At 45.7% G+C, this 15,286-nt stretch overlaps 1 protein-coding gene across 7 annotated transcripts in view; it reads left to right on the forward strand.

Moving 5' to 3' along the window:
* zftraf1 (zinc finger TRAF-type containing 1) overlaps window positions 1-8,556 on the forward strand; it is a 14,455-nt gene extending 5,899 nt beyond the window's left edge. For 3 of the 7 annotated variants that reach the window (XM_080786868.1, XM_080786869.1, XM_080786871.1), the window contains 3 exons: window positions 4,847-5,058; window positions 6,046-6,266; window positions 7,622-8,556. In XM_080786868.1, coding sequence (XP_080642994.1) covers window positions 4,847-5,058; window positions 6,046-6,266; window positions 7,622-7,834 — 646 coding nt within the window. In that variant the 3' untranslated portion in view covers window positions 7,835-8,556. The remainder of the gene's footprint in view (window positions 1-4,846; window positions 5,059-6,045; window positions 6,267-7,621) is intronic. The other 4 variants (XM_080786872.1, XM_080786873.1, XR_013965601.1 and 1 more) reach the window with 3 other exon arrangements.
* Window positions 8,557-15,286: the final 6,730 nt, after the last annotated feature.

Raw genomic sequence — 15,286 nt, forward strand, 5'->3', positions numbered from 1 at the left:
TTGTTTTTAGCAATCCACCCAATTGCAAACCCCTGAGCACAAGTTTATGGACATGGCCCAGACTTCCAAATACAAGGACAATAAGTTGACAGTTATATCCCAAGGCCATAATACGTTCCACCAGAAGCTGATATTTCATAAGTTTGGATGTAAAACAAGTGTCCATATACAAATCAAATGGGCAGCCTATTTCAAATATAGTGACAGTTTTTCTAATTTCATTGATGAACACACACACACACACACACACACACACACACACACACACACACACACACACACAATATCCAAAACAGAATTCACCTTTAGCAAAGCCCCACTCCCACTTAAAGACACACTCCAGCCATGGCCTCATTCATTCCAATTTTTACACATTAAATACTAGTTCATCTTTTGGAAACGATAGACCTTCAAAATCTCTTCCAAAATCCGTCAACAACAACAAGGCCTGCCGTATGCGCTGGAAAAATGTGTGTGTGTGTGTGACGTTACTTTTCTTTTTAAAACAATGTTTTATCATAATAGGAAAACTATTGCTGGAGAGGTGGGGGAGGGGGGGGGGGGCATATTTACATATAATTTGTGGGGTCCTTGACATGAAATATTGAGCACCACTGGCACCGATACAGAAACATGAGGTTTTTCAGAAAACGGTCAGGACTTTGAAGAATTCTGTTCTTTAACCCATTCTGATCGGGAACCCCTTTTGGTGTTAGCATCATGTTATGCTTTAGCTATTGAAAAATAGCAGATCTACAAGCTCGTAGCGCGCCACCGAGTGGCGCGCTACGAGCTTGTAGGTCTGCTATTTTTGAAAAATCGAAGAACGACTGACATTTTTTAGAATCTGATCTCAGGTCAGAATGGGTTCATCAGACCAGTGTGTGTCCAGTGGGAAACCTCGTATGAATCTGATCTCAGGTCAGAATGGGTTAAATGTCGACGTCAGGCCTAAATGTGTTAAAGGTTGTACGTTTGAGTGTTTCCCCGCACCGTGTGGCCTCAGTGCCCTTAAAGGCTGTACCTTTAACACATTTCCCCGCACCGTGTGGCCTCAGTGCCCTTAAAGGTTGTACCTTTAACACATTTCCCCGCACCGTGTGGCCTCAGTGCCCTTAAAGGTTGTACCTTTAACACATTTCCCCGCACCGTGTGGCCTCAGTGCCCTTAAAGGTTGTACCTTTAACACATTTCCCCGCACCGTGTGGCCTCAGTGCCCTTAAAGGTTGTACCTTTAACACATTTCCCCGCACCGTGTGGCCTCAGTGCCCTTAAAGGTTGTACCTTTAACACATTTCCCCGCACCGTGTGGCCTCAGTGCCCTTAAAGGTTGTACCTTTAACACATTTCCCCACACCGTGTGGCCTCAGTGCCCTTAAAGGTTGTACCTTTAACACATTTCCCCGCACCGTGTGGCCTCAGTGCCCTTAAAGGCTGTACCTTTAACACATTTCCCCGCACCGTGTGGCCTCAGTGCCCTTAAAGGCTGTACCTTTAACACATTTCCCCGCACCGTGTGGCCTCAGTGCCCTTAAAGGTTGTACCTTTAACACATTTCCCCGCACCGTGTGGCCTCAGTGCCCTTAAAGGTTGTACCTTTAACACATTTCCCCGCACCGTGTGGCCTCAGTGCCCTTAAAGGTTGTACCTTTAACACATTTCCCCGCACCGTGTGGCCTCAGTGCCCTTAAAGGTTGTACCTTTAACACATTTCCCCGCACCGTGTGGCCTCAGTGCCCTTAAAGGTTGTACCTTTAACACATTTCCCCACACCGTGTGGCCTCAGTGCCCTTAAAGGTTGTACCTTTAACGCATTTCCCCGCACCGTGTGGCCTCAGTGCCCTTAAAGGCTGTACCTTTAACACATTTCCCCGCACCGTGTGGCCTCAGTGCCCTTAAAGGTTGTACCTTTAACACATTTCCCCGCACCGTGTGGCCTCAGTGCCCTTAAAGGCTGTACCTTTAACACATTTCCCCGCACCGTGTGGCCTCAGTGCCCTTAAAGGCTGTACCTTTAACACATTTCCCCGCACCGTGTGGCCTCAGTGCCCTTAAAGGTTGTACCTTTAACACATTTCCCCGCACCGTGTGGCCTCAGTGCCCTTAAAGGTTGTACCTTTAACACATTTCCCCGCACCGTGTGGCCTCAGTGCCCTTAAAGGTTGTACCTTTAACACATTTCCCCGCACCGTGTGGCCTCAGTGCCCTTAAAGGTTGTACCTTTAACACATTTCCCCGCACCGTGTGGCCTCAGTGCCCTTAAAGGTTGTACCTTTAACACATTTCCCCGCACCGTGTGGCCTCAGTGCCCTTAAAGGTTGTACCTTTAACACATTTCCCCACACCGTGTGGCCTCAGTGCCCTTAAAGGTTGTACCTTTAACACATTTCCCCGCACCGTGTGGCCTGGAGCAAGTTAGCAACAGTCCAAACTAGTTGCGTCATCACATCGACTCTCATGTAGGGTATGTTTTGTAGCTCGGGGCGGGGTGCGTATATAGCTACAACGTGTGCGTGTTTGTGTGTACGTGTGTGTGTGTGTGTGTGTGTGTGTGTGTGTGTGTGTGTCTCTGTCATTATGGGAGTTGATTTTGGGGAAGCTGCGTCTCTGGTCAAATGGCATGTTGTTGTTGTTGTATGTTGTTTCTCAGGCAGAACACCTGATGCAATTACAGACCAAAAGACAAAAGAGCATAACAAAAGAAAAAGAGTAGTTGCGTGTGTGTGTGTGTGTGTGTGTCTGTGTGCGTGTGTGTGTGTGTGTGTGTGTCTGTCTGTCTGTGTGTGTGTGTGGGTGTGTGTGTGTGTGTCTGTCTGTGTGTGTGTGTGCGTCTGTGTGTGTGCGTGTGTGTGCACACTTGCATTACTTCACGTACTTACTAACTGTCCTCGCATGCATAGTAGAATGTTTAGAGAAAATGTTGTTTTACAGTTTAAAAAAAATATATATATATATATATTATATATATATTATTTTAGAGATTTTCATTAAGATTTGACATTTTTAGAGATTAGGTTTAGGGGGTTGGCGTTGGGAGTTACGCCTGATCTGAAGGTGTAAAAAATGGCTTTCATTAAAGGCCGTGTGTCTTCATTGTGAAGCCAAATTCACCTTCACCTAGTAGCTACTGACCTGAGATCAGATTCTAAAAATGTCTTCTTACATCCTGACTATGTTTCTATGTCAGTCGTTCTTCGACTTTTCAAAAAATAGCAGACCTACAAGTTCATAGCGCGCCACTCGGTGGCGCGCTATGAACTTGTAGATCTGCTATTTTTCAATAGCTAGAGTATAACACGATGCTATAATGGTGTTGTTGCCATAGCTACGAGTGACCTGTGGCTTTGCTGGTGTTGCTGTGACAACAGAAATAGACACACACACACACACACACACACAGACCCCCAGCATTTAGTGTTCTAAATCTTCTAAACGTCATTAACATAATATTATTTAGCAAAAAAGGGGTGAAGGGTGAATTTGGCCTTGTGGTTTAGAGTGTCTGCTCTGAGACTGGGAGGTCGGGGGTTCGATCCCCGCCCGGCCGGGTCATACCAAAAGACTGTAGAAATGGGACCCAATGCCCTCCCTGCTTGGCACTCAGCATCAAAGGGTTGGATCGGGGGGGGGTCAAATCTACTAATCAAATGATTGCCGAGCGCGGAATACCCCTTGAGATACAATATCTCGTTTTCGAGAGGTTCCACATGTATACTATACTACAAGTAAGACGCGCAAACGCGCGAAGCGAACGCAGCTCGTGTGTGTGCATGTCTGTCTGTCTGTCTGTCGGTCTGTCTGTCTGTCCCGCTGTTACTGTATATGTGGACCTGGCCCCTTTTGTGCCCATATATGGAGCTGAGTGATTCACAAATCGCTCAGCTCCATATATGGGCACAAAGGGGACACACACACACACACACACACAGACAGACATGATCTGCTAGGTCTCATAGTAAGTGCTCACTGCGTTTAATATAATTAGATTAATACACTAACACTTTAATTTAGAACACAGCCAAATCAAATCATATAGTACATTACAGTACGTGTTCAATCAATTATTCATTCAAGCACAAACGGCACAAACAATATTAGTTTGCCTCTCAAAAATGTAAAGTAAGTTACTGTCGCGTGTTGCCATTCTCTTTGTACACCACGGAGGACAGGCAAGACGGACAGTGTCGGTAGGCCAATCAGAGGCAGGCGGGGGCGTTACCATGTCTACGGTAGGCCAATCAGAGGCAGGCGGGGGCGTTACCATGTACTGTATATGCTCGGACGTAGAATAGATATACGCGTGCGTTGCGTGGTTTCCTCCAGGGGGCGACGCAGTGCCAGTATAATGAATAAACATTAAAGGAGAATTCCATGCTAGAATGCTTTCTTACCTTTCTTTGTAGTCGTTACGTCCTCACCAAAGAGGTCCAGGTGTTTTTTTGTTGCAAAAGCTCCTTATTATTTTCCCTGCCATAAGCCCTCAATGAATTGCATTGAATGGGGCTAATTGTGCTAATTCGCTTATTTCCATCGAAAGAAGTAGTAAAGTGTGCCGCTTGGGATATTATTTACATTATGAAGAGAGGATGTATACAAAGAAATTATAATTTCGAGCGATGGAAATAAGCGAATTAGCACAACACACCATAGCCCCATTCAATTCCCATTCAATGCAATTCACTGAGGGCTTATGGCAGGGAAAATAGCCAATAAGGAGTTTTTGCACAAAATAACACCTGGACCTCTTTGGTGGGGACGTAACGACTACAAAGAAAGGTATAAGAAAGCCTTTTAGTATGGAATTCTCCTTTAACGCCCTGTGTCGCGTGGTTTCCCCCCCCCACAGGGTGACGCAGTGCAAGTACAAGCGGATCGGCTGCCCGTGGCAGGGCCCGTTCCACGAGCTGCCCGCCCACGAGGACGAGTGCTGCCACCCCACCAAGACGGGCACGGAGCTGATGGGCATCCTGGGGGAGATGGACCAGAGCCTCCGCCGCGACATGACGCTGTACAACAGCATCTTCGGCCTGCTCTGCTACGAGAAGATCGGCTTCACAGGTAGAGACCACAGAGACACATATAACGCACACACACACACACACACACTGTGTGATCAGATACCAGTAAGACGCGCAAACGCGGGAAGCGAACGCAGCTCGTACATATTTGGGTTTTTTTAAGATTTATTTTTAAGTTATTATTTTTTTAAGTTAAGTTATTTTTAAGTTAAGTTTTTAACTTAGCCATAACCATATAAGGAGTCCCCAAAGCAGCTATACGTCCAAATATGGAGTGTGTTGCATCGATCACAAACAAATCACTCAGCTCCATATATGGGCACAAAAGTGGGACAGACAGACAGACACACACACACAGACAGACAGACATGATCTGCTAGGTCTCATAGTAAGTGCTCACTGCGTTCGCAATAACGTGCGCACACACGCACACACACACACACACACACACACACACACACACACACACACACACAACGAAGATAGCAGATCTACAAGCTCACAGAAAAAAGGTTCATTGTGCGGCCATGTCGCAAAACGAAGATAGCAGATCTACAAGCTCACACAGAAAGGTGTAAAAATGGCTTTCATTAAAGGCCGTGTGTCTTCATTGTGAAGCCAAATTCACCTTCACCTAGTACTGACCTGAGATCAGATTCTAAAAATCTTCTTACATCCTGACAGTTTTCTGAAAAAGCTATGTTTCTATGTCAGTCGTTCTTTGATTTTTCAAAAGTAGCAGACCTACAAGCTCGTAGCGCGCCACTCGGTGGCGCGCTATGAGCTTGTAGATCTGCTATTTTTCAATAGCTAAAGTATAACACACACACACACACTGTGTGATCAGATTCTATACAAATGTCTTGACAGTTTTCTGAAAAAGCTCATGTTTCTGTATCAGTGGTGCTCAATATTTACCATCAAGATAATAATAAAGATTCGAGTTAAAAAATGTTCACTCTGTAATAATAATAATATACATTCAAAAGGATCTGAGGCACATTTTCACGATTTCTCACAAAAATAGCAGACCTACAAGCTCATAGCGTCTCCTCTCCCGCCCGCCCAGAGGTCCAGTTCAGGCCGTACCGCACCGACGACTTCATCACGCGCCTCTTCTACGAGACGCCGCGCTTCACCGTGCTCAACCAGACGTGGGTGCTGAAGGCGCGCGTCAACGACTCTGAGCGCAACCCCAACCTGTCCTGCAAACGCACCCTGTCCTTCCAGCTCATACTCAAGAGCAAGGTACGTACGCATCAAACGCACCCTGTCCTTCCAGCTCATACTCAAGAGCAAGGTACGTACGCATCAAACGCACCCTGTCCTTCCAGCTCATACTCAAGAGCAAGGTACGTACGCATCAAACGCACCCTGTCCTTCCAGCTCATCCTCAAGAGCAAGGTACGTACACGCATCAAACGCACCCTGTCCTTCCAGCTCATCCTCAAAAGCAAGGTACGTACGCATCAAACGCACCCTGTCCTTCCAGCTCATACTCAAGAGCAAGGTACGTACACGCATCAAACGCACCCTGTCCTTCCAGCTCATACTCAAGAGCAAGGTACGTACACGCATCAAACGCACCCTGTCCTTCCAGCTCATACTCAAGAGCAAGGTACGTACACGCATCAAACGCACCCTGTCCTTCCAGCTCATACTCAAAAGCAAGGTACGTATACGCACGCATCAAACGCACCCCGTCCTTAAGTACCAGCGTCTTAAGGATGCCATTATACGTCTCGGGTTACGAATGTAAACTACTTGTGTTCATATAAATATGAACATTTATGGACATTACAGAAGCCTTTATGTAATGTCCATAAATCAGTCGTGAGGGGCCTTTCAGATTGAATGCTTCCCTCTACCCGTGATCTGTATCCTGAAGCACTTGTTTTACAAGTTTGCGCATCCGCTATAGTTTGTGTTCCAAGAATGTCAGACATTCTTTTTATTTGAACGCAAATAAAGATGTTAAATTGTGTCCCCGGGGGGGTCACGGTGGCACAGTTGGTAGTGCTGTCGCCTCACAGCTAGAAGGTCCTGGGTTCAATTCCCGCTCGGGACGCTGTGGGTGCTGGCGGCGTGTTTCCCCCTCCGCGTCATCAGTGCCCATACCCGAAGGCGGGGGTTGGCGAAAGGGCCTTTCTGTGTGGAGGTTGCATGTTCTCCCAGTGTCCCCTAGGGGTAGGTACCCTCACAAAAAACATGCAGTAATCCTGGTCTCTAAACTGCCTCCCCCTGGCCAGCCGGGGCGCCTGATGGAGGGGAAAGGAACTGGTTGGAATAACGTGTTCCTTCCACGCGCTACGCTACGTCCAACCAGGGAAACTCCCCCCTGTCAGGTGTAAAAGGAGCAACTTGGACACTCAGGCATGAAAGAAGCATGAGTTCAAGTCCGTTGCTCTCCCCTTGTCCCCCATATATGGGGACTAGGTTGGTCTCCCCTTGTCCCCCATATATGGTGGACTAGGTTGGTGGAGGGTGTGTAGAGCCCAGGATCACATTAGATGATTGACACAGGGCTGAAAAATGGGTTACAAAAATCGTGGGATAAAAAACATATATTAAAAAAGAAACTTGTGTCCCCGTGCGCCCGCCAGGTGAACTCGGCCCTGGAGTGCTCCTTCCTCCTGCTGAAGGGGCCGTACGACGACGTGCGCATCAAGCCCGTCATCCACCACCACGCCTTCAGCAACGACACCAACGAGACGGAGTACGTCCCGCTGCCCATCTCCGACTCGGTGGAGTGCAACAAGCTGCTGGCCGCCAAGAACATCAACCTGAGACTCTTCATCTTTCAGATACAGAAGTAGGAGGAGGAGGAGACTCTTCTTCAACCTCTAGATGGAGGAGGAGGAGGAGACTCTTCATCTTTCAGATACAGAAGTAGGAGGAGGAGGAGGAGGAGGAGGAGAGTCTTCTTCATCTTCTAGATACAGGTCAGAGGAGGAGACTCTTCTTCAACTTCTAGATGGAGGAGGAGGAGGAGGAGGAGGAGACTCTTCTTCAACTTCTAGATGGAGGAGGAGGAGGAGGAGACTCTTCTTCAACTTCCAGAACGCGTCCTTCGAAACTCTCTACCGGTTGTACAAGTGTAACAATTAATTATATCTGATATCGGGGCCAAAATGTCTCATCGGCACATCCCTATTACAGCTCCATAATAAGGGTCCCCCCCCCCCCCCCCCACCCGCTATTCAGTTCAATAGAAGTTGCTCAGTGGCGTTTTGAAGCACCCGGAAGACTGCCAGGAAGTACAATTATAACTCAATGGCTCGAGCGAGCGAGCGGAAGTTTAGCCTAGCCTAGCCTAGCCTAGCCTAGCCTAGCCTAGCATAGCCCCGGACCTCACGCACGTGACGTCACGAACGTCCGTCCGTCCACCTCCATGCGAGTGCTGCAGTTCCACATTTCGCCAGTAGGTGTAGTGGCGGAATGTTATCGGCACAAATGGTATAGAGTTTGGAATGTCGCTTCGGGAATTCAGACGTAGAAGAAGAAGAAGAGAGAACGGAACAGAGGGAGAGAGAGAGAGAGAGAGAGAGGGGGGGGAGGGGGGGGGGGTGAAGTTTAAAGAGACACCGGCGCTCAACCACTGATACCTCTGAACACACACACACACACACAGAGACACACACACACACACACACACACACACACACACAGAGACACACACACACACACACACACACACAGATATGGATAGTGTTACTACACCTATATGGTACATTCTCTCTTGCACACGTGTATATGCACGCGCACACAAACACACACAAACACACACACACACACACACCACATGCACACACGGTGAGAGCTGAACAGTTACTGTGGAGATGGGAGGGTATTGATAATGTAAGGAGTGTGTGTGTGTGTGAGTGTGTGTGTGTGTGTGTGTGTGAAGGGTTGTTGCTTTGGAAGTGTTTTGGGTGGGGGGGGGGTCTGATGTGGTCGTCTGTGGTGTGTGGATGGGGAGTTCAGAGACCAGAGGGTCGCACGTATCCAACCAAAGCAGGGTGTGTGTGTGTGTGTGCGCGTGCACGCGCTCTGTGTTTCGTGGTTTCTTATGCATCCATCCTATCCACGCCTGAGGTAGCTACCCTCACAAAAAACATGCAGTAATCCTGGTCTCTAAACTGCCTCCCCCTGGCCAGCCGGGGCGCCTGATGGATGGGAATGGAACTGGTTGGAATAACGTGTTCCTTCCACGCGCTACGTCCAACCAGGGAAACTCCCCCCTGTCAGGTGTAAAAGGAGAGACTTGGACACTCAGGCATGAAGGAAGCATGAGTTCAAGTCCGTTGCTCTCCCCTTGTCCCCCATATATGGGGACTAGGTTGGTCTCCCCTTGTCCCCCATATATGGGGACTAGGTTGGTGGAGGGTGTGTAGAGCCCAGGATCACATTAGATGATTGACACAGGGGTGAAAAATGGGTTACAAAATCGTGGGATAAAAAAATATATATTAAAAACAAACAAGCTTATGGAGTACCCGGTAAATCAATAAGCTTTGTTTGGGCTTATCGAGCCCGTTATGGAGCATAGCGGCCCAACACATCTACGATGTTTAAACCACAATCAAAACCACAGAGCAGAACAAATGACGTCCTTTATACATGGAGGACGGACCTCTCCTCTCCTGTCCTGTCCTCTCCTGTCCTGTCCTGTCCTGTCCTGTCCTGTCCCGTCTCCTATCCTATCCTGTCCCGTCTCCTATCCTGTCCTCTCCTGTCCTGTCCTGTCTCCTGTCCTGTCCTGTCTCCTGTCCTGTCTCCTGTCCTGTCCTGTCCTGTCTCCTGTCCTGCATGATTCTCTCTCTCTCTCTCTATTCCTTCAGTTGTGGTTCTTATTTAACCTTTAAAAAAAAAACTAACTCATACCATTTTATTTCCTCATTTAACCCACATATTTAAATACCTGTGAACTTTTACCTTCTTTTTCTTTTCTTGTTTTGGTTTATAGGTTTTAGCCTGTGTGTGTGTGTGTGTGTGTGTGTGTGTGTGTGTGTGTGTGTGTGTGTGTGTGTGTGTGTGTGTGAGAGAGAGACACAAAGAGAGTGTGTAGTGTACAGTGTGTGTGTGTGTGTGTGTGTGTGTGTGTGTGTGTAAATCATGACTGTGAGATTTCAGCAGCCGTCAGTGAACACATCAACTTAACGCAAAGCAAAACCACCGGACAAGCCCCTAAACACAACACCAGGGGGCGACACCAGACCACACCCCCCCCCCCCCCGGAAAAACCTGTGGCCTACAATTCAGAGCCTTTTACTAGTCTGGAGATATTAATGAATTCATGTTTTTTTTTTGGGGGAGCTTACATTTTATTTTTATTTTTTTTAGGGGCAGTCGTAATAATTATAGACGTGTTTCTGTTGCAAATAGGAGGCGTTTATAGTTTATACTTTACTGCAGTCCATTCTAAAAACGTCTTAACCCATTCTGACCTGAGATCAGATTCATACGCGGTTTCCACTGGGACACACACTGGTCTGATTAACCCATTCTGACCTGAGATCAGATTCTAAAAATGTCAGTCGCTTTTCGATTTAAAAAAAAATAGCAGACCTACAAGCTCGTAGCGCGCCACTCGGTGGCGCGCTACGAGCTTGTAGATCTGCTATTTTTCAATAGCTAAAGCATAACATGATGCTAACAGCAAAATGGGTTCCCGGTCAGAATGGGTTAATTAGTGAAAATAGCAGATCTACAAGCTCACCAACGGGACGCTTCAGCGCCCCGCTGTGAGCTTGTAGATCGGCCATTTACACAACTTCTTAAACATACGTTTTTTCCCCCCCAATTGATGGAATTTCTTTCGTTTTTCCTTTCATTTCCTCATGAATTTACTGAAAAATGTTGCTTTATTTTTTTGGGGGGGGGAATGTTTTTTGAAGATGTTTCGAAATAATAATTAAAAACTAAATGTATTATTTGGGAACCAGTGCATTAAAGGGACACTTCACCCTTTTTGCAAAAAAGATATATGTTAATGGGAGGAAGTGAGCCCAGTGTCAATGACATCAGAGACACCGGGCTCACTGCTACAATCTAAAATATCTAAAACCACATATTACACACATAAATACCCCCCAGGAAAGTGATCTAAAGCTTCTGAACGACATTAACATATATATCTTTTGCAAAAAGGGTGAAGTGTTCCTTTAAGAGGCCATGGGAGAAAGCCCGGGGTGGGATCCGTTTGTGCAGAGATACTGACCTGTAAGTAAGGGTCCGTTTGCTTCCTCCTAGCTAATCAGTACATATACAGACCCGTAAGGGTCCATATCCATTCGGTTCCTAGATCAATACATTAGCTAGGCGGTCCCCTGACCTCACACACATAATTCGTTGTTGTCGGGAGGAAACCTCATAACTCCATTTTTGAGGGTTTAGATTTTTCTTTTGGCATAAATCAGTGCCATTGAATATCCTTTTACGTCTGTGTGTTGTATCGAAAATATTGAACCGATGGAAAGTAGTGAAAATTAAGTGCTTTGGGCAAAACCTCTTAACTCCATTGGACCCTCAAAATGTCTGCTAAAACAACTAACTCCACCACCTCTCCCATGGAAGTATAATTGACAATATATAAAGTTACAACACCAACTTTGATGAGGCTGTATTGATTATTATTATTTTTTAAATATAAGGTTTTCTTAATTTCCTTGAAAAATGTATATTTTTAATTTCCTGAAAAATGAACATTTTTGGAGTCGAGGTTTCCTCGCGTACAGCAGAGATATGCTATACGTTATTATTATTATTATTATCTGGAGCGAGTCGTTTCTCTTATTCTCATGTTTTATACAGGCATCTTTAAAACATACAGTAACGCGCAACACACAAGGAACGCAGTACAGAAAACCGCAAAATTAAAACGCTATATATCTGCCACCCCCCCGAGGGGAGAACAATAGACTTGTAGGCAAAACAAAAAACAAAAAAAATAAATAAAAACTATTTATGAAAAAGGTTTTGACTTCTTGAGACTTTGACTGTCGCCGCTGAAATGCACAGCATAGCTCGCAGACTCTTAATCGCGCACGGCTGATTTAGAGTGAGTCCTAACGAACTGTGTGGTATTTTTCCTTTTTCGTATTTTCTTTCCTTTTTGCCCGTCGAACGTGCGCGCGCACACACACACACACACACACACACACACCTTGGTATCTACGTTGGTGAACGAGAAACCCGTCTCTAGCGTGCACGTGTGTGTATGTGTGCGTGTGTGTGTGTGGGGGGGGGAGGGAGGGGGGGGGGTTACGCTTACAGTACGTCACATGACGTGTTTAGAGTGTTTTAGAGACTTTACTTGAACGAGATGTGAGATGATGTTATTAAAATACTAGATATGATATGATACTGTAAAAGCAGACCTAGAACTGTCTCTCTTTTTCTCTCTTGCCGTCTCTGCCCCCCTCCCCCCCCCTACCTCTCTCTCAACTTATGTATTATTATTATTATGATTATGATTATTTTCCCCTGTGTTTTAATGCTTCGTGTCTATGATGATACCGATGGACTGGCTCATCTCACTATGGCTGTACATGTGCCTTTTAATAAACATTATGATGGAAACTGCAAACTGCTGCCCTGGTCCAGTTCAAGTGTGTCACAGCAGCCAAAGTATCATGCCATTTTGTCAACAAAAATATATATATATTTTGACAGGCCTTGATGGTCTTAAGGCCTTGGTTGCATTGCTGAAAACTAGATAGGTCTCCACCAGGGCAGTTCAGGTTGTGGCCTCCTGGTGGCGCTATAACCTCGGGGCACAGGTCTCCACTCTCCACCAGGGCAGGTCAGGTCGTGGCCTCCTGGTGGCGCTATAATAGGCCAAAATGTATGCAACGGCTATACTAAATTATACCAATTGGTCAATACAAGTAAAATAATATAGCCTTTCCATATAGGAGTATAAACCTGAAAAATCATTTTCCTGAGAGCTGGAGAGACTGGTGTTTCTGAACACTCTATAGAGACTGTCAGGCCCATGTTTCTGAACTAACACTCTATATAGAGACTGTCAGGCCCATGTTTCTGAACTAACACTATATATAGAGACTGGCAGGCCCATGTTTCTGAACTAACACTCTATATAGAGACTGTCAGGCCCATGTTTCTGAACTAACACTCTATATAGAGACTGTCAGGCCCATGTTTCTGAACTAACACTATATATAGAGACTGTCAGGCCCATGTTTCTGAACTAACACTATATAGAGAATGAATTGAATGCTATTTGATGCACAAATGTAAACTGTGAGGACTCCTCACTCCCATGGTGAAAGTCTATGCGTTGTGTATGATGAAATAGTGAGAGCTCTTCATGTCAAGAACATCAAGCCAGGGTGGAATAGATTTGTAGCTACGTAGCCACCATGCAGAGGCCCATAAGGCCTGGGTAATAGCTGGCAGGCCCAGACAGGGACCGGTCTTTGAACATTAAAAAGAAAACCAATGCACAAGTACAAATAATAAATATGCATTAAGGTTTATAAGCAAACAAGAGCAGGCCCCGAGTGCTCAGGCTACGGCTGATAATCTATTTGATAATGACATCACTAACTTTTGGAAAGAGGTAAAGTCCCTTAAACAGGGCTAAAGCAGCTCTCCCATGTAATGTAGAGGAGGTAACCGATCCAGTAGGCATCGCTGCCCTCTGGAGGCAGCATTATGCAACATTATTTAACTGTGTTAATAAATAGTGAGCCTTTCTTTATAGGTTCTATAGAAGAGGAAAGTACTTTTCCCACAAGGTTGTTAATGCCATACAACTTGCTGACAGAAAATCCAGTGGTCTGGACAATATTACAGCAGTTATTACAACACTTAAAGCTAGCTGGTCCCAGATTGGCATGAGTGTTGTTGTCCATCTGCTTCTCTGGGATGTTGACTCATGGCACTTTACCAGACTGTCTGTCGTTCTGGTTCCTATAATAAAAAGACACAAGTATTGTGTCTAAAGTACTAGAAAAACTACTCCTTGATAGATTAAGTATAATACATTTCCACCACTGACAATCAGTTTGGCTTCCAAGCCCAAACATAGTACAGACTTCTGTATTTAAGAAGCAGTGTAGACCTATAGAAGGCAGGGCTCTATACTATGCTGGTTGGTTTTTATTGATGCGTCGAGAGCCTTTGACAGAATCCATCACTACAAGCTTTTTAATGAGCTCAAGCTTATAACGGTGTGCCAAGCCGTGTAATACGCATTCTTGCATGTCTACTGGTATGCTAACCAGAAAATGCAGGTAAAATGCAGGTAAAATTACCCACCCCTTTTCGGGTGGGTAATGGCGTCAGGCAGGGGGGGATTTTATCCTCAGCCCTCTTCAATTTATATATGGACGGCCTGTCAATGCAGCTGGGGAGTTGTATGATGGGTGATAGCCTAATTAATCATTTTATGTAGGCGGATGACCTTGCCATACTGTCCCCCCCAGTAGCAGTGGGTTCCAACAGCTACTCAATATTTGTACTAATCACGGTATTGACTTTGATATTCAGTATAATGCCAAGGAGAGCACGATACTGCATAATGTAGAAATAAAGAAGATCTGGAACTTAAGTTTATATATATAAGAACTATAAGTTTATATATATATATAGAGAGAGAGAGAGAGAGAGAGAGAGAGAGAGACTGGCAGGCCCATGTTTCTGAACTAACACTCGATATAGAGACTGGCAGGCCCATGTTTCTGAACTAACACTCGATATAGAGACTGGCAGGCCCATGTTTCTGAACTAACACTCGATATAGAGACTGGCAGGCCCATGTTTCTGAACTAACACTCGATATAGAGACTGGCAGGCCCATGTTTCTGAACTAACACTCGATATAGAGACTGGCAGGCCCATGTTTCTGAACTAACACTCGATATAGAGACTGGCAGGCCCATGTTTCTGAACTAACACTCGATATAGAGACTGGCAGGCCCATGTTTCTGAACTAACACTCGATATAGAGACTGGCAGGCCCATGTTTCTGAACTAACACTCGATATAGCAATGGATACTATCTCAATATAGAGCCATTTAACCCATTCTGACCTGAGATCAGATTCATACGAGGTTTTCCACTGGACACACACTGGTCTGATTAACCCATTCTGACCCGAGATCAGATTCTAAAAATGTCAGTCGTTATTCGATTTTTCAAAAATAGCAGACCTACAAGCTCGTAGCGCGCCACTCGGTGGCGCGCTATGAGCTTGTAGGTCTGCTATTTTTCAATAGCTAAAGCATAACATGATGCTGAC

The sequence above is a fragment of the Protomyctophum bolini genome, assembly GCF_963924005.1.
Source record: "Protomyctophum bolini genome assembly, chromosome: 17".
In the NCBI taxonomy this organism is placed as follows: domain Eukaryota; kingdom Metazoa; phylum Chordata; class Actinopteri; order Myctophiformes; family Myctophidae; genus Protomyctophum; species Protomyctophum bolini.